Below are 20,298 nucleotides of genomic sequence, written 5' to 3' on the forward strand. Positions count from 1 at the left end.
GCAGCCTGCAGCCAACAGAAAGAAAAAGGATCCTGATAAAAACCTATTAAAACATAACATAGGCATATCACTTTTGAGAGGAGTGTAAAGCTTTTAAAACATATAAATAGTGTGCAATTATATAGAAAAGGGTGATTATGTGTGAAATGATCCATTCATTAATCTCTATTCTTCCTTGCAAAGCTTCAGAGACACTTGAATTTAAAAAATCTTCTAAGTCTATTCTTTCTAGAATCCTTATGTCATCAGATTACATGAAGCAGCAGAAAAAGTCCACATGCAAAGCTAAAGTCATCCTCCTGGCAGGAGGGACAAGGAGGGCACGTGAAGATCGGGTACAGAGTGTGGCTGGCACAACCGGCGGGGGGTAAGGAGTGAGTTCAACTTTATGATGGGCCACGCTTAAGATTAAGAAATCCAGGTCCTTGACTCTTGCCTGTAACCCCCATACTCAGTAGGAGGAGATTGGGAGTGTTCTGATTTGAGTTGAAGAAAGGCTAAAAGTTATCAAGACCCCATCTCAACCAGCAAGCCAGGTGTCATAAAAGCTCCTGAGGTCCTAGTTATGCTGGAAGCAGAGGTAGGAGAATTGTGATCAGGCTGGCACTGGGCAAAAAGCATGAAATAATATCTGAAAATAACTAAAGCACAAAGGGCTCATTGTGTGACTCAAGTGGTGGACTGCCTGCCTAGAATGCACAAAGCCCTGGGTTCAAATCTCCAACAAGACAAACAAATAACAAGAAAGAAATAGCACAAAGAAATGCAGATTCTGTGCTGCAGGTGGAAAATGCGACACTCACTTGCAGTGCTTGGAGATGTTGACGTGAACCAATCTAGAAAGTAAACGGAGGATGTTTTAGGATTTTCATACTGTAATCAGCTTAACAGATCTGGCTAAATCCTTTCTCTGATCTGACGATGGGTGCAAACTTGAATCCTTCATCTGGAAGACTGAGGCTGAGGATGCATAGTTTCAGGCTAGCCTATGATACCCCAGAAAGCCCTGCCTCTCAAAGAAAAGAAAGAAATCAGCTGGGTACTATGGTTCATGCCTGCAATTTTAGCCCCTGGGGTGGGGAGATTCATAGAGAATTGCAATTTGAAGTCAGGCAGACAAAATTTTCATAAGACTGTATCTCAACCAAGTCTTGGGCACAGTGATGCATGCCTATCTTCCAGCTACACAGGGAAGCATAAATGAGGCTCACAGTCCATACTGGCCAGGGCATAAAAGAAGACCCTATCTCAAAAATAACCAGGCACAAAGGGCTGCCATCTGTCTAGCATGTTAGAGGCCCTAAGTCCTCTTCCTTATTACAGAGTTTCTCAGGTACTTGAGAGGTCTGGATAACAAGGTAATATCCAGAAGTGGCGAGAGTAGTTAGCTCATTCCACCATATTTGGCACAGAATATTTTCACTGTAACATATGAACACTCTGGGGATTGCTCCATCAAGTGGATTCTTTTATTTATTTTTCTTTTTATTTAAGACAAATTGTTAGTATGCAGCCCAGACTGGCCTTGAACTCCTGCCTCAGACTCCTGAGAGGATTTCACAGAGAGAAAGGTTCTACTTGGGGAGGGTTCGAGGGTAAATGGAAGCCAGGATGCAGCAGAGAGCATAAGAAGGAAAGTAGAGCTAAAGAGTGCTTTCTCTGTGTCTCAACCTCCTTCCCTGGTTTTTATTGAAACAGAAACCCTCATTCCTATTTTTAAAACCCACAAAAGCTATATCCTATGAGGTTCAAGAAGGGACAAGAACCTCATCTTCCTCCCCCGCAATCCAGTGAAATATGAATTAGACATATAACTCTAGATGGGCCATGAGGTTACTCAGATGGCTCTGGAGAAAGCACCTGTGGCCAACAGGGTCAACTGAGTCTCCCCAGGCCTTAATAGCCAGAGCTATGGGGTCAGATAAACTCTTTTTCATGGGGAGATATAGACTTGGGGCCAATAAATGCTGTCTTCCCCCATGCACAAAAAGCAAGATGATGGAGAAGCCTTCCACACAAACAGTGGGCACAGAAATGTCTAGAACTCTTGGATCTTCTGGATCTAGTGGTACCTGAAGTTTCTGATCCAACACAAACACCCTGATATGAGAGCCAATAAATTCATTTTTAGGTAAGACTTTGGGTTCCTATCACTTACAAATAAAAGCAACCTGACAAGCTTATTCCCTTAGAGTACAATTTCAGTGGTCAGTAAAGAAAACCCTTGTCTTGGATGAAGCCAGAGACCTCACACAAGACCCAGGAAACTTCCCCAGACCTGTTGTTTAGCGTGCTGAAGGCTGAGGCTTTGTCTGAATCCAAAGATGCTTACCATAGATAATAGTTGTTGGATGCCACCAATCTGGAGGGGAAAATAAAACTGGATTAGAAGGGTGGGGCTTGGGTCACACTTCGGTCCATAGGCCTATATCTGGGATCAGGACAGAGGATGTGGAGAAGGGCTGTGTCTGGGGAAGCAAAGTCGTTTCTAGAGAGCCAGTGACAGGAAGCCATGCCCTTGAATGTCCACCACATTGAAAATGAAGTGGCCCAGTTCCCAGAGGGTAGCTACGATACTCCTGAAGGACGCATTTTACAAAACAATCCCTCCGTCTATAGTCAGGGCATATGACACAAAAAAGTGTCTGTTGTCCCCACCCTGTGGCTCTTGAACAAGACAATGCTTTCTAGCAAAAACGTTCCAGGACAGTACCTCATTCTCTACCAAAAGGACAGGCTAAGGGCCATTTAGCAACCCAGGTCAGGAGCTGGGACTTTCTTTATCCCATTGGGCAGAGAGAATGAGCAAATGCCTGTTGTGCACTCAGCATGTGCCACCTCTATCCCTTAAGGAGAATGCCAAAGTTTCTGGGACAGCCAGAACCCTCCATGGTTTCCTTCTGTAGCTACTGGCTGGGGCTGTGTAGCAGAGAAGGGACAGAAGGAGAGGGAATGCACAGCAGATAGAGAGGTAGCAGCACTCACCTGTTGGGGGCCAAGGTGTAGAATGCTGTGTGGCATCTGTGAGAAAGAGAAGGCCAGGTCAGATGTATTGCACTAAAGGAAGCAAAACTTGAACATGGAGGGATAGACTCAGCAAGTCAGGCATTCAATCATTCTTGTCTCTTGCTCAGAGTGAGGGTTGTTTGCTACCCAACTGCTAGAAATGTGTGCCTTACAAAGGGTTTATGTTGATCCTGTCCCCTTCCCAACCTCAAGGGGAGAAAATTTCTGGATTTGTTGACCCAACTGAACCAAACCCTCCACTCCCTACCTTGCATTCTGTCGCTGACCAATAATTCAACTAAATGGGAGCCAATCTGAGGTCAAATTCTTGCATGAGACCTTCTAAGACTCAAGGGGCTGCCTACCCCACACAAGATGGGTGCACAGACAGTGCACTGCATCCTCTGAAGGGAGCTAAGTCAAGCACACAGGTCCATCAAACCTGAGCCAGCCATGCAGGTATGCATGCCTGCAGTCCTAGCCAATGGGCCTCCATGTGAAGACCCTTGCCTTGGGGGCCTCAGCTGAAGACAACCTTACTCAACTGAGCTTAACCTTCTTTTTTTCCCACAAGGCTATGGTTGTAACTCAGGACCATGTGCATGCAAGGAAAGCACTCTACCACTAAGCTACATCCCCAGTCCTTGGTTTTTTGAGACAACTTCTCCCTTTGTAGCCCAGCCCAACCTTGAATTCATGATACTCCAGCTCATCCTGTTGAGTCCTAGATTACAGGTATGTACCACCATGATAGACTCAAACAGAACTTTTTGATTCAGGCTCTTCTCAGTGATCTTAGGGTCCTTCCTTCACTCTGAAGTGCATCTACCTCACCTCTCCTGGCACTCACCCATGGGTAAAAAGAAGCTGAGAGGCCTGGGTTTTTCTCCTTGGCTCTTGTTTGTACTGCCCCAGTAGGGGTCAAATGCTACATTAAGCTTGGGCTCAGTGTCTTCTTTACACATTTCTATAAGTAGCAATGTTTTAAGAACTAAAATACACTGTTTGTGAAGGACTGAAAAGAATACAGGGAAATAAGCAGTGTAGAAACCATTGAGTGAGAAATCAAATTGAAAGAAGGACTTTTTTCCAAGAGGGAGCCCTAGGTTCCTGATGGCCCACCTGAGCAGATGACTCCAGCATCCTCCTGGTGGACACAGTTATGAGAGAGCAGGCCACGGTGGGGACAATTCCACAGGTAGGACTCGTACCCTGAGCAGGCCACATCATCCAAGACAATGGGCCCTGAGCCTTGACCAAACCAGGCATTTCCCAGGGCAGATATGGCATAGCCACAGCCAAGCTGCCTGCAGACCACATTGGCATCATTGGTGTCCCAGCTGTCATCACACACGGTGCCCCAGGAACCCTGGTACAGGATCTCTACACGGCCCTGACACCGATCTCCACCATTCACCAGCCTCAAGGCCAAAACAGAATCTGTTCCTAAAGAAGACACACGGAGTTCTCATTCAGTGATGTTTTCTGTGTGGATGGTCCAGGTCATGTGGTTTGTATGTAGCCAAGATCACATCCCATTGGCCAACCACCCTCATGCAGTTTGAAGTCCATACAGCATATGGTTTATGAGCTTCTACCCTTCCTGAACCTAGGGCACCCTGTACTCATCCCTGATACTTCATTTTCCCAACTTTATTAACATGTCTACACCAGCTCCAGACTTTAAATGTGACTGTCACCAAGATGGCAATGGCTCTGCCAACAGCCATGACCTGGGCTAATATGCTCTGAATCACAGTCAAATATCCCTGCTTCCATCTTGCAATCAAGGCCTTAAGTACAGATGGCCAAGTCAGCTAGACCTCCAGGGACCACAAGAGTTGAGATGAGACTCATAGCAAGACCCCCAAAACAATATGGGTTCCACCCATGTTTTCCATGCCTGGAGACCCTTCTTGAAGATAATCTTTTACTGCTCCTTGTAAGCCCAAAGTTTGATCTTCTCAACAATAATCCTAGACATCACAGATTTTTGTGACTTTAGTACCTGTTGATGCTATGGTTGATTCTCTAATAAGTGTTGTATCTGTGAGAGAACGGAAAGAAGGGAACATGTAAAGAGAGATCTCACTGGGGAAGGTGTTCATACTGATGGCAGCCTGACAAGGCCACGTGACCTTGTTTTGTTTATATTTTGGATGCTGGACAGCTCTTCCCACTAAACTAAGTGATGAAGAGACAACATGTTTTTCTCTGGAAACTGCAGGGTAAGGACTGGATGACAGTCTCTATTACAACAGTTCTCAGCCGTGGCATTGACCAAGTTCACTTGATCTAGTTCTTATTGAGTTTTACAATCAGAAAATTAAAGATCAGGAGCCCAAACTCAGAAAAGTCAACTACAGGTGTGGTCCTCAAAACTTCTCCAATCCAAGCTCCCAGCAGTATTATCAAGATCTCCAGGGCTCATCTTGAGTACCTGGAGAAGCTCCTCACACAGGATCCCACTAGACACAGGTCATCCCCTCCCTCTCCCAGCCAACCCAGTATCATACCAAGGACTTGGCCTTCAAAGACTCCACCTTCACCACCCAGCCCACATGGACCTGGTACAGCAGGGACCCACCTTCAGCCTTATCCCATCATTTGCAATGCCTAATTATTCCAGAGGTAGAAAGTGAGCTCAGGCCTGATGGAGAACAGGTATGGTTGTGGTTGGCCATGTGCCAGTGGATAGCAATGAAGAGAAAGGCTAAAATTAGACTTGAAGGGAAAAGGCCAAAACCAAAAGTTTTCTGCACCAGGAAAGCTTCATGACATTTCCATGTCTGTGTGTCTGCACAGGCTTCTCTTTCTCAGGTCCTCAATGGGACAAAGGCTCTTCTGACCATCACACTGGCCCTTCCATCTCTTTCAGTTTAAGACTTTTTCTCTTAGTTAGAAAACCTCTGCCACTTTATCCACTGATCATGACCTCACCGTCCCACCTTATCCACTGATCATGACCTCACTGTCCCATCTGTTATCATTGTCCAGACTCCATTTGGAGACAGAGGCTGAGGCTCTCCAGAGAGTAGACTAAGGCAGAATCAGGTTAGTGGTGACGAATGCACCAGAAACTTTCATCATGTCTAGCCAGGCACCTGCCTGGGCCTCTCTGGAAGCAGATGTGTGTGAATCAGGATGATTCAAGAAAGATGAGGGAACCAGAGCCATTCCTACTCCTAATGCACAAGAGTGTACCACACACACGTGCGTGTGCATCTGCACGTGGCCAGCCATACACCAGCACTTCAACATAGGAGAAGGAAAATGGATGACCTGAGGTGAGAAAGTCCAAGAGGGATGAAATAATGAGCCTCCTAGGCAGAAGAGAAATCCTCTGAGTCTCTGGCCAAGTCTGTTGCCATGTGCTCATACAGGAGAGGCTGGAAGCTCTCATCAGAAATCTCTTTTCAGGTCCAGGCACAAAATGATTTAATTGTGAATAAAATCGCCTATTCTTCATCCTTCAGAGCAGGGTGAGGTGGCCACATAGATTCATTTGCAATTTGCGTTAATGTCAGAATGCAGGCTATACATAACTTCAGGCTTTGTCATTGTTGGTCCCCTGGACTATGCTGAGGCTAACAGGTCAGTAGAGTTCAGATTCAGGTACCCAAAGTGTTTAAGCAAGCCTACTGTCAGCAGAGCTTCTGTCCTTGCCCAAGCTCCTCACTGTTAAGGCATGGGACAACTTTAAGGTGACTCGGAGCAGAACGTCCTGAAAAAACACTGGTTCCAAACCCTGGGCACCTTTCAGAAAGATCATCTGAGTCAACACTATCCCTATAGTGAAATGATTTTTGTGATCTTAAGAGAGAACGTGGGGGATATTACCTGCTTCCACTGCGGTTGACTCTTCAAGTGTTGTACCTGAAAGAGGCAGAAAAGAAGTGAGCAAGTGCGGGTCACCACCAGAATTATGTTAGGCCTTTTAGTGGTAGAAACTACTCCTCCTAGATTGCATCCAAAAGTGGCTAGAGACTGTCTACAGGAACCCTTAGCAGATCACAGGCAGGGGTCCATTTCCCTCAACTGGGGAGCCATGTGGCTCTCTGCTGAAGTTAAACCTGCTGACACTAGGATGTCCTGTGAGGAACTCTGATATGATTTGGTGATCTAGGCTTTGCTTAGAACACATTTTCACTTGTTCCTCCTGGTCTTATATCCAGGGACCAAAATCGTTTGGGGTGAGTACAGTTACAGAGAGGAAAGCTTTACTCTGAACTGGAGAATTGATCCCCCTGATCTCTGCCTTAAAGCCCCCATGTTCTTGAAGACTGACTCCTTCCCATCATGGGCAATGATGGAGGTCCCTTAACTCAAGTCCTCATGTTCAGAATGCATCTCCCTCTGATTTTTATTATTATTATCTCCATTATTACCACATCTACTTGCCCCATCTCCTAAAAGTTAAACACATGATAGCCATCATGACTTACAGAGAGGGACTCATACTAAATTGTTCTCTACCTGATTTAGCAGTCTCAGGATGTGTTGTGGTCACTGCTGCATATTATAATTGTAAATGATGAAAAGCAAACAGAAGAAAATAAAACACATAATGGTAAGTCTACTCTAAGAAGCATCAAGACTTGTAAACTGAAATCTGTTCAGATGATATTCCTGCTCTAGATTTTGTATTGCTTTTGTGACTTTGGAAAAGTCAATAAATCTGTCTTGCCTTGAGTTTTTTAATTCAAAAAAACTATTTGGGGATTAAAATATTTCTGCATCAACCTACTGACTCTGATTCTGTCATGTCTACATGTAACCTATGAAAGGTTACAGGGGATGAATAACTTTTCCTATCCTTATACTTCTAATTGATTTTTCTTATCTAATTGCATTGGCTGGTATCACCAATAAAATATTGAATAGTGGGGATTGGAGGGCATACTCACCTTGGGTTCTTTTCAGTGTTTGTTTGAGACAGGGTCTCAATGTGTAGCCCAGGCTGTCCTCAAACTCTCAATCCTCTTGCCTCAGCCCATTGACTGCTGGGATCATTGGCATACACCACCATGCCTGGATAACCTTGTTTTTTATATTAGTGGGAATATTTCTAATATTTCTCCTTTAAGTAAGATACTGGCATTGAAATTGCTCTTAAAACCCTGGCACTTGTCCAGGTCACCTTCAAGAGTGGACTGAATGCTGGGGCTTGGATAGGAGATTACTGGAGAGCTATCCCCAACCCCCTGTAACAGGGCACTCAGCTTCTCTCTGAGTGACCAGCTGGACTTCTTCATAAGGCCTCTGGATGTGGAAGAAACTGACCCTTCCCCATTCTGGAGGTCCTGATAGGAACAGCTCTAGGAAAGTCCTATCTGCAGCCCTGTGTCACAGGCAGATCAGCCAGGTCCACCCCCTCACTCCTGACTGAAGTTTACCAGTTACAGCAAAGGACTTGTCAGGCCCTGCTGCTATTTCTGCTACCAAACAGTACCCTCAGGGGAAACCACTACAGAGGAGAGAACAGGTTCTCCTCTTATAGATGCTGTAAATAAGAAAAGTTAGTATCTTGGAAAGGGACATGGGTAATTTAGAATAAATCCAATGCCATTCTCAGCTCTTGTGACATCTCTTTCCTTAACTATAGAGAAGAGAAAGAGAAGGTAAAATCAGGGATTCCCTTCCCAACAGACCCATGACCAGGAAACTTGATGTGGAAGTTGCCCTTGATTTTGTCCCAGGGACTTTTGTTCCCAACAGTTCCTATGGGAAAAGGGAAGTGACTTCCTTTCCCAACAACCAGGCTGCCAGAATCTCAGGCTACATTGACTGCATCTCAAATCTTTTACTGGAAGTGCACCAGGGGGAAATGGAGGATGTCTGGTGCCCCAGGCTGAAGGATGATGATTTCCAGGGTGGCTTCACAAGGGTTCAGGGAAAGGGAAGGGGCAAGGATGCTACCTGGGCGGGTTTGTACCTGCCTCTCCAGGTACTGCAGCCAGAGACCCAGCTCTCTAGACTAGCCATGGGTCAGCATGGATGGGCAAGGACCTCAGAGGACTGAGCTTGTGCTAGGGACAAGATCCCAGGCTCCACCTTGGAGCTCCTTGGAGAAGCCTCCCCATCCCAGGGACAAGATCCATGGGAGAGATGCTTGTTCAGAGCTGAGGCCTCCTGGGGAGCTGAGCATCCCATCTCCTATGCTGTATGCCCTTCTTCTGGATCAGAGATGAGCCTATGGGTACAAGGGGACAGTGAGCCCACAGGGATCCCACACAACAGACATTACCCTCACTGGGTGTGAATAATGCCTTGGAGGAAGGCAAGGCAAACTACCTACAGAGTGGAGAAAGGATGAGGTCATTTGATGTCAGGCCTCATATGAGAAGGGGTGGTCCTCTGCTTCCTCAGCTGGGAAGCAAAGACTGGAAGCACACCCCCAAATCCTCCTCCATTGCTGAAATACTATGATTTTTCTTTGTGAAACCAAACACTGAGTGCTCTTTCCCTTTGCCACTGGGATGCCACCATGAGCATCTTTTGTTTCTATCACCATCCTCCACCTCCTTTGCTTCTAGTCTCCATCAAAAAATACTACGCAATTCATTCACAGCCTCATCCTAGACACCAGATTTTATTTCAAATGACATTTGGCGATTTCTGCTACCAAATGACACCCTCAAATGACAACTCTTTGCCATCACTGACATATTCCTAAAAAGGTATCCCCAACCAGGAAGAAAGGACATTTCCAGAGATGCATTCTGGAATGCCAAAGTAAACCCACTCACAAAGTGGCTGCTTGAAAGACCACACTACCTCAGTTAGCCATTTTTGATGGAGGTTGGAGTATCATAGTCGCATCCCGTGCATGATGGCATGCGCTCAGTCCAGACCACCTGGCAAGTATCAGTGGACAGTTTCACAAAAAACCCCTCTTTGTGGGATACACATAGGCTGCATTCTGGGGGCGTGCTTTCTCTGTAGATTGAAGGACACCTTGTGTTCAAACACGTACTAGCACCATTAGAATGGATGCCAAACACAGCTTTGGGGTTCACTGGGTGAAATCAGGGACAATTCCTCCTTTCCACTGACAATTTAATGTCTTTTGCTTGTCGTTTAATCCCCAGTACAGAGAACACTAAGTAGTAAAGGCCAGTAGTTGCCTCATCCTCTTCCACCTTTAAAGGAAGAGAAGCTGTCACTTAGGCCAGGATGGTCCCAATAACACTCCTTAGAGACAGCCCACTGATGATGGCATAACAAGCTTGGAGGGGAACAAGGCTTTGGACAATAGGCAGGTCCCTTGACCTCTCTGAGCCTCAATGCCTTTGTCTGTGAAAAGGGACAGCAATATCTGTCCTATAACATCAAATAAGTCATGTACAGCAGAGCAAGTAAACTGCAGTATGCGTGCACACACACACACACATGATATTCCCTTGGCATGCACATGCAACAGCAGGAAGCAATAGCTGAGCTACCTGAGCACACGACTCCAGCATCTTCCCTGTGGCCACAGTCATGGTTGTACCACCCGTCGTGGCGGCAGCTTGACAGGTAGGGCTCTCATCCCGAGCAGTAAATGGCACCCAAGAGAATGTTCCCTGAGCCCTGACCAAAGTGAGCCCCACCCGGTGCTGACAGAGAATGACCACAGCCAAGCTGTCGACAGACAACATCTATATCTTGGGTATCCCAGTTGTCATCACACACAGTGCCCCAGTAGCCTTGGTACAGGACCTCCACCCGGCCCTGACACCGGTCACCGCCATTCACCAACCTCAGTGGCAAACCTGCATCGACACAGTAGGAAGTCCTCATCTCTTACCCTCTGCTTGGTGGCTACAATATCCAGGGCTCCCCTTTTCCTTCCTCTCAACCCCCTGCACTGTCTCCTTCACCAATTCTTCCCCTAAGGATCTTAAGGTCACAGTCTTTGCTCTTTTCTCACTCCCCCACCACCCCACCAGAGAATTTCTGAGGACCTTCCAGACAGAGAAAACCATCCCTCCAGTCCTGACTCAGCTCTGAGAGTCCCAGCCTATATTGTAGTGGTTCTGGGATGTCCCATACTCACTGGTGCTGTCCAAACTCTACAGTCTGTTTCCTCCATTGGGATCCATGATACTGCCATGCGCCACAGCAAGAGGGCTAGAAATTTGGCCATTGTGTTTGGTTCCTGCTTCCCTCCATCTCTCTACCCTATGTATCACCAAGGCCACTCATTCTTTTTTATTTCCACTGCCATTTCACTAGCTGAGATCTTCATCCTCTTGAACCACTCTACTCCAAGGGCTCTTGATCTATCTCTGATTCTCCCTTCTCTAAATGCATCTACATTCGTTGATCCAACCAGCCTTTAGGGGGGCTTATTCTGCACCATTCCCAACCTATAAGGATTTATCAGTCTCCACCAGTGGCCCCCAAGTTTTACCTTTTCAAAGTTCAAATATATACAAGTTACTTCCTTGTTTAAAATGCTTCAATGGACTCTACCCCCATTAGGGTCAAGTACACAATGGCATTCTTCTGAGAGTGGGCCTCAACCTACCCTTCCAACCTCCTCCCCCTCCGTGAAGATGCCAGGGCTGGGGAGTCAGCAAGCGCCATGCTTCTGCCTGTCATGATGCCTTACAGTCACCCACAGTGTAAAGCTACCCTGATTATGCAAGGAAATCGACATAGGTCCTGGGGATCCAGCCCAGCATCCAAACAGCAAGAGCTGGATCCTGCTTGTGAATTTTTAAAGGTTAATTTGGGAATGAGAAATCTGTGGTCAGAAAGTGACAGTTTGGAATGGGATGCAAAGAAGGGGGCAGGTGGTTGCCATTGTTGTGGAAGGAGGATTCATGGGAAGAGGGAGCAGAGGCTAATTTGATCATTTTCGGGGTATTCCCAAGGTATCTTCTGGGACTGCTGAGCCCTTCTTGCTACTTCCTTCTGGTTGCTTCCACGAATGTCCCTCAAGAAGGGCTCTCAGTCTCCTTGCCTCAGCCTGGTCAGTGCTGGGGGTTCAATCAATAAGTGACCCTCAAGTCCCTCCCAGGACATTTCTACATCTTTCAAGGTATGTCCTGGAAAAGGAGGGATTGCCCTCAACATTCCTGGGACCCAATGCCAAGTCAGTTGTCCTAGTGACACTAACATGTCACACTTGGGCACAGAGGTCTACACACTCGCAGTGCAGAGTGCAAGAGGTGGTCTTTGTTAAGAAGAGCCATAGATGGTAGACCAGTCCTGTGTTCAAATCTCTGCCCTGTCCACTGGGAAAAAAATCTCTGCCCTGACACTTACACCCATGAGACCTTAGACATATAAGTATTGACAAATTACCTAACCATGCCCTCCTTTTCCTATCTGCAAAATGGGCCCAATGTTACGTACCCAGAATTGTTGGAAAGATTTCATGATAATAGCACTTACTACTTGCATTAGTTGAGCACTTAAGATATGACAGGCAGTATTTTAAAGTTTCTATATATGAACTCATTTTTTTGGTGGTACTGGAGTTTGAACTCAGGGCCTCACACTTGCAAGGGAGGTGCTCTACCACTTGAGCCATACTCCCTGCCCTTTCTGCTAGTTATTTTCTTGAATGGAGTCTCACGTTTTTCCCTGCATGGTGATCCTCCTATTTACTCTTCCTACATAGCTGGGATGACCAGAAGGTGCCACCATTCACTGGCTACTGATTGAGGTGGAGGTCTCACTAACTTTTTTCCTTGGCTGGTCTCAAACTATGATTCTCGCAACTTCCATCTCCCAAGTAGCTAGGATTACACATGTGAGCCACCGTGTCTAGGCTAAATTAACTCCTTCAATGCATGAAAATAATTGTGCAAGTACATAACTAGTGCTTGGCAGGTGGTGTTCACCTTTGAGAGAACTGTCCTTATTGTATGGAATACGTTTTCAACTATCTCTTCTGACGCTAGGCTGAAACTAACTTCATCTACCCAGTGATTGAGAGACAGAGAGAACTAAGAAAGAGAAGGACAGATGAGATTGGCCTAGTGTACGCTGTGGCATGCCAGGGGCTAGGCGCCCACATCTCCTGTCCCCATTCTATCTGAAAAGCAGGCATTTTGTTCTGCTGCCACATAGGATCACCACAACCAGTAATCAAATCTCTGAGAAAAAGAGCAGAAGGGAAAAGGTCTTATCATATGCTGCAGACCGTGAGATCTGTTCACCTAGACAGAAAACAAATTCATCTTAGACAAGAGGTCCTCAAGAAAAGTAATCTCCTTAGTATAGGTCACAGAAAATGGCTTCCACTTCCCCTGCAACGCTGCCAGGGGGCGCTGTGGTTCAATCTTGGGTATGTGCACCTCCAACATTACTGTTAAAAGTGCTTTGTATTAACAATTCAAGCAAATTGGTTGGAGATGAGGTGGTCAATAATTTTAGACATAATAAACAAAATTCCAGGTGCCAGTGGTTCACACCTGTAATCCTACCTACTTGGGAGGCTGAGATCCGGAGGATGACAGTTTAAGGCCAGCCTGGGCAAATAGTTCCCAAGACCCAATCTCCAAAAAGGTAACCAGAACAAAATGGATTGGAGGTGTGCTCAAGCGATAGAATGCCTGCTTGGCAAGCATGAAGCTCTGAGTTCAAACCCCAGTGCCACAGAGATAGACAGACAGACAGACAGACAGATAAAAATACATAGCACTTAAAATATGTCCACAGGGCCAGGGGTGTGGACAAATGATAGAGAGCCTGCCTAGCAAGCATGAAGCCCACTTCAAACCCCAGTACCATGCCCATAAGAAAAAGCATACATATTTATCCCTTGTCATTTTCTTTGGAAAGTCTTAGCAAAGTAGTGTTTCCATAACTACATCAAGGAGTCAAAGTCAGTACTGGGACAAACAGGGGAGTTTCCCAAGGTGATGTGGGCAGTCTAGCCCTGTGGACCTGAAGAACGTCAGGTTGCTGAGCCCTATCTTAGGTCCCCAAGTCAGGATCTCTCGAGGCAGGGAGGTGAATGCCAAGGACCTTCATTCGAATTCTCTACGTGGTTTTGATATACACTGAAATTTTAGGTACAGGCAAGATAAAATTGATGAAGAACATGACTCTGTTACCACATGGTCCACTTATTGCCTTTACATTTCTAGAAGGGATACGAATATACTTTCATGCAGTCCTCATATTGTTCATTAAAGTTCAATGGGGCAGCATCTACTTCTTGATGGGTTTAGTCATGACATTTGAATTATCCTTAAGATAGAAATAACTGAGTAAGGTGAAAAAATAAAGTATAAATCAATGCAGTTCTTTTCAAAGTACTTACTGATCATGGAAGTTGATGCAGTACCTATAAAGGAATAAAAACAAAATCAGACATATGTGTGTTTCACCCACAGAAATCCTGAGGAGAAACCCCTTTGTGAAGCAATACATTTGATTCAGATGCAGAGACGTAGCAACTATGCATGGATCAGCAACTAACACCTGAGGTCAAGTGCGGTGACCTCTCAATGCCTCTGCTATTCTGCCTCTTGAAAAGCCAAGTTAAAGCAATGAGATTTCATTTTAATTCATCCAAAATAGCAAAACACTCTAAAATAATAAAACAGTCAGTCTTCAGTATTTACAGGTTCCATGTTCACAAATTCAACAAGCAGTGGACGGAAAATATTTGGGGAAAACATTGCATCTGCACTAAACACGCAAAGGCTTTTTCTCTTGTCATTATTCTCTGAGCAGCACAGTTACAACAATTTACACCGCAATTTACCTTGTATTAGGTGTGGAAGTCATCCAGAGACAATTGAAAGTACTCAGGAGGGTGTGTGTACACAGGAGGGTGTATGCAAGTTATACATTATCTTACATAAGAGACTTGAGCATCTGAAGGTTTCTATATCTCACAGGGGTCTTGGAACTAATCTCCTGCAGATACTAAGGGACACTGGATTAATATATTGTTCCTGGATTAGTGTTTATCCCCCAGGTGAGGCACGAGGTCAGGGCAGCTCACAGACACACCCTCTGTCCTCCCCACCGTACCAAAGCCTGGCACCAGAGCTTCGGGCTGCTCCACTACAGTCTTGCAAGCCAGGCATTCTGATAGGTTCTTGGTAGTGCACAGCTGCAAACTGGGTACCAAAAGAGCAGAGATGGTCCCTGCCCTCCAGGACTTCCAGCATAGCAGGTACCCTGCAGACATCCAGTCTAGTACCAGGGGTGAATGCTGGCCAAGATCCTTTGAGAGAATGTGAATGGCAGCCACAGGAGGACACACAGCGTGTGTGCATGTCCGGGTGTGTACCTATGTATCCATGCACAGAGACATTAGTGTGTCTCTGTGTCTGTGTGTAGGTGTGTATATATGAGTCTATCTCTGTGTGTATATCTGTGCATATCTACCTGGGACATATGTTTGTGTGTGAGTATGTATATGTATGAGTGTGGCTCTCTGTGTATCTCTGTGTGTCTTTGTGAGTTTATGTATGTACCCTGTGTGTGTCTCTGTGTGTCCTTGCATGTATCTGTTTGTATGTACATGTATGAGTGCGTCTCTCTATATATGAGTATTGTGTAAGTGTGTGTGTCTAAGTGTGAGGCACATAAATAAGGGAAAGATTTCTGAATGGGACAGTGCCATGGTACTTAGATGAAGCTGGGGAAGACAAAGGTGACAATGAGGCTGGCCCAGGCAGTAGGAGCAACATGGGTGAGGCAACCATGGCTAGAGGTGGTGTTGTAGGAATGTGGGAGGTGGCTAGTACAAGTCCTTTCAGGTTATGATATAGTGAGCTATCTGGGAAAACAGCAAGTTTAAATAAAACCAGGAGGTGAGCCAGGCATGATGGTGCACACCTGTAAATTCCAGCACTCAGGAGGCTGGGGTAGGAGAAGCCTGAGTCTGAGGCAGTCCAGGCTGGGCTACACAGCGAGACCCTGTCTCAAAAAGGGAAGGGAAGGTAGAAAACAAGGAACATGTGGGAGCTGAAAGACACAGTTTCTCCATACAGGGATGGGACAGTGGGTTCCTGGATACCAGGCTGCAGCTTAAACTTGGGGCCAAGGTGAAGCCTTGGGCAACTCCATATCTCACAGTGTTCTGCAGCTACAGCAGATGAGTTCTGTGTGCTCGCACACGAAAGACAAGGTCAAGAAAGGAGCACTGCCCTGAAGAATAATTAGACAGCTATGTGGCCTGTTAATTGAGTGACTCAGAAAACACCCCCCCATCCACCCACCCATCCAGCATCTCTGTTAAAATATCCTCACAATGCCTGAAAGTCCCTCTATCAGACTGTCTCCTTCTTCTCAAAGTGTCACAATGTCAGCCACAACTCCAGTTAAATTGAAGGAAGGGTAAGTATAAAGATGGGAATGAGCCCATAAGCAATCATTACTCTGTCATTTTTGCAAAACATTGACCTTGAAGAAATGGGACCAAAGCAAGCAAGGTTAAAAATTTTGGGACTAATTTTAGATTAAAAAAAAAAAAGTAACAACGATTCTACAGAGAGTTCCCATCTATCCCTGTCTCCCCTAACACTGACCTCTTACATTCTCATGGTCTGTTTGTCACAATTGACAACCAGCATTGGCACACTCCTGCTTTCTGACTACACTGCAGGATTTGTTTGGATTTCTCCTTTTCCAGGAGCCAATCCAAGAGCCACGCTGCATTTAGGAAGTTGCATTTGGATAAAACATTAAGAAAATGCCTAGAATAGGAACACTGGCCTCTCCAAGACTCCTTCTATGACGTGCCAGCCACTGCCTGGGTGACCTCGTTCCTTCCCAACCTTGTGTAGAACAAGGAACATAACCTCACATACAAATGAGTAAACTGAGGCTTGCAGTGGCCCCATAACTAGTCAACAGATTTAAGGACAATTGCTGGGACAGCAGTGGGTGCTATGGCCTCTCCCGCCCAGCACACCCTGGCCATGCTGAGTTCAGAACTTGTGAAGAGACAGGGTTCGGAAGATCACCTGCAAGGCAGGGCCTGTGCTGAGCTGAGTGCACCAGCTCATCTCTTTGCCCCCAGCAAGTGGCATCAAGGATTAACAGGACATAACTGCTGTCCCAATACCAGCAAGTCTTGCTCCAGGGTCACATCCTGGCTCAGCCACCCAAAAGCTGCTGTCCTAGGACCAGCTTTTGTCATGGGACAAGCTGCAAACCTTTGTGAGCCTCAGAAACTGGTTGCTAATGGTCCCTAACATTGGGGTGGTTGGCAGGATCGAATTGAGAAGAGAGGTACACTTGGTAGTGGGTTAGGTCACACCTCTGAACTGCAGCTACAGGCACACAGGTGCAATGTGCATGGCTATGCATAAGCACAAATGTAGCAAGTGGTAAAATGACAAATTCCCTGATCCCAGAGCATTGCTGCCTTTGTCCTTTTGTAGGTAAGGACAGGGCAATTTGCAACCTGTCCGCTAGGGCTGGCATGACTCCCAGGTTACTGTTCAGAACCAGAGAAAGTCTGTCCCAGTGAAAGGTGAAACTGAGGCCCTGACTCCCATTTCATACTCACCAAGGATACAGTCTGTCCAGCCCTCACACTGCCCCAAGCAGAATCCCAAGGCCCTTCTGACAAGAGGGGACAATAGGTAACCTCATGATGGGTACATGCACACTCACCACAGCCTGTAAGAGCCAGGCCTCAGTTTTGGGTGCTGCTCTCTCAAAAGCCATCTCCCAAATGGACCTGGATCTTTAACACTCCCCCAACCAGACTGGAGAGAGCAATTGTTCTGGAAGTTCTCTGAAAATTTGGTGATTTTTAACCATGTCTCCTGAAATTCATGAATCTAGCCAAAGGTGACACTGAAGAGAAAATATGAGAGGGAGAATGAAAGAGAAGAAGGAAAGCAGAAATGAAGGGGGAGAGGGTAAGAAGGAACAAATAGGGAGGAACAGAGGAAGCAAAAAGGAAGGAAGGAAGGAGACCACAGGTGCTAAGATGAGAGATACACACAGGGAGAGAGACAGGGAGAGGGAGACAGAGATAGGAGGGATTGAAGGAGAGAGAAACAAAGAAAGAGATAGAGACAAAGATAGAGTGACAGAGACAAAGATTCAAAGAAAGAGAGACAGAAAGGGAGACAAAAGGAGAAAAGGAGAGGGAGAGTCAGAGAGACTAACAGAGCCAGAAACTCAAAGAAAGAAGCAGACAGAAAGAGAAAAAGACAGAGAGGAGAGAGAGGCAAAGACAGAGCAATTCATAGACACACAAAGAGCGGGACAGAGAAAGAAAGAGAGACTGAGATAGAGAGACAGAAAACAGGCAGACAGGCAGATCATCTTGCTCATGCAACATCTTTGTAAAATAACACTGAGATTCAGTAATCACTATGATTCGCCAGTGGCCCTTCCATGTTTATCACTTGACAACTGAGAAAACATAGCCATCTACAGTGGCAGTGCTGCGAAGTCACTTGTCTGGGCAGTGACTGACCGGCAGAGTTGGAATTGTAATGCTCTTGCCTGTGTCAGTTACTTGACCCAATTTTGCTCAGCAAATTTTGGTCATGGAGCCAGACACACCTGCAGAGGGAAGCCACAAAAGAGCACTCACATAAGAATCTTTCCTGCCTCCCATCGGGACTGAGGGATTGGGATTCCCAATGGGAGTCTTTCCTGTTTTCATAGCACACAAACCATGTGTTTAGCCCATTATGCTAAAGTTTTTGAGCTTTTTAATAACTTACCTACACCTTTCCGGAACTTACCTTTTGTAAGCCCCATCAATCATTTCTTTCACTGAAAGTCTCCCTGAAAACGCTGACAGCATGGTTAGCTTGTTCTAACTACAACCATTTATATTTCTCAGCGGGAAACAAAACAAAAAAAGAGGCATTTCTTCTAAACACTTGCAAGTATTGACAATGATCAACAAAGAAACTCCCCATGAGATGAAAACGGATGGATCTTAATATAACAATGAGCCACAATACCTTGACCCCATAAAAGACACAGTGCAAGGATGACCAGGGAGATCTCCATTTTGCTGGTTCCTCTCAACTGGAGTAGAAACTCCTTGCCATTTATAAGTTCTCAGTTGAAAAGGGGTGTGTTCTTCAGTGGTGTATTTCTATTGCTGCCATAAATCAGTATGAAGGAAGTAAGGGACTTTGTTAATCTGTGGGAACAACTTAGGTGTGTTTGATTGATTGCCATGTGAACAAGCTGGCCATCACCCAAGCACTGACATTAGTGATACAATTTCCAGCTTCCTTCTAGGTGAACCTCGAAGACTCTCAAGTGCTCCCTGAAAATGGACTTGATTTTACTCTTGGAGAGTGTGAATTAATCTGTGGGAAGCAGGATGTGGGCTACTGTGCAAATAAGAGACATGGTGCCAAGGGGGAAAATATCTCTTTGAGACAGTTTGTCCTGGTAGGGCATTCTAGAGTTGGCCCTTGTGGGCATAACCTAATCTCAGAGGATTGAGAATGACATTACTGACCAGAGAGTAGAAGGCATGAGGGATGATTCCATAGAGACCATGGACCAGCTTGCATGAGGTGGGCCACCATCTTCTGGATCTCACATGGATCCCATAACCCAGGAGCTGAGAAACACATGTCCTCAAACTGAACCACCTCCAATTATCTCACAGGGCTTGGATTTCTTGTCTTTGGCTTTCACACTATATGACCCTCAGAGTTTGGCAAACCCACAAAACCTCCCCCAACCGCTGGCTACCTCTCATAATATCCTTCTCCTTGGCTTTGTGATGCAAATGCCACCTCAATCTTTGGGATCCCCAGGGCTGCATTCTCACTCTGATAGTCCCCATGTTCTACAGAGAAAGTTGCCTGTTATTTGTTTGTATCAAGATACTCTCCATGAGGGGTGAGGATAGGTAAGACACCTAAAAAATTAGCTAGCATTTGTTGCCTTTAATGCAGAGAAACTAAAGCAGATACCTTAAAAGCAACTGAGGCCAATAGGAAAAGGGGAACAGGTACTAGAGAAAAGGTTAGATCAAAAAGAATTAACCTAGAAGGTAACACCCACGCACAGGAAATCAATGTGAGTCAATGCCCTGTATAGCTATCCTTATCTCAACCAGCAAAAACCCTTGTTCCTTCCTATTATTGCTTATACTCTCTCTACAACAAAATTAGAAATAAGGGCAAAATAGTTTCTGCTGGGTATTGAGGGGTGGGGGGAGGGAGGGGGCGGAGTGCGTGGTAAGGGAGGGGGTGGGGGCAGGGGGGAGAAAGGAACCAAGCCTTGTATGCACATATGAATAATAAAAGAAAAAGGAAAAAAAAAAAAGATACTCTCCATGGTGGGGAGTCCTGGTGAAAAAGCAGCCATTGCCTGTGCCACCCGGCCTGG

At 45.8% G+C, this 20,298-nt stretch overlaps 1 protein-coding gene across 11 annotated transcripts in view; it reads right to left on the bottom strand.

Moving 5' to 3' along the window:
* The window catches only part of Dmbt1 (deleted in malignant brain tumors 1), a 68,001-nt gene extending 48,983 nt beyond the window's left edge, over positions 1 to 19,018 (bottom strand). For 9 of the 11 annotated variants that reach the window (XM_074078150.1, XM_074078149.1, XM_074078147.1 and 6 more), the window contains exons 1-8: positions 18,906 to 19,018; positions 14,273 to 14,296; positions 6,847 to 6,882; positions 5,015 to 5,053; positions 4,129 to 4,452; positions 2,986 to 3,021; positions 2,333 to 2,362; positions 804 to 836 (exon numbers count right to left, since the gene is read on the bottom strand). In XM_074078150.1, coding sequence (XP_073934251.1) covers positions 804 to 836; positions 2,333 to 2,362; positions 2,986 to 3,021; positions 4,129 to 4,452; positions 5,015 to 5,053; positions 6,847 to 6,882; positions 14,273 to 14,296; positions 18,906 to 18,954 — 571 coding nt within the window. In that variant the 5' untranslated portion in view covers positions 18,955 to 19,018. The remainder of the gene's footprint in view (positions 1 to 803; positions 837 to 2,332; positions 2,363 to 2,985; positions 3,022 to 4,128; positions 4,453 to 5,014; positions 5,054 to 6,846; positions 6,883 to 14,272; positions 14,297 to 18,905) is intronic. The other 2 variants (XM_074078143.1, XM_074078145.1) reach the window with 2 other exon arrangements.
* Between the last annotated feature and the right edge of the window lie 1,280 nt (positions 19,019 to 20,298).

This window comes from Castor canadensis, chromosome 7 (genome assembly GCF_047511655.1).
Source record: "Castor canadensis chromosome 7, mCasCan1.hap1v2, whole genome shotgun sequence".
In the NCBI taxonomy this organism is placed as follows: Eukaryota; Metazoa; Chordata; class Mammalia; order Rodentia; family Castoridae; genus Castor; species Castor canadensis.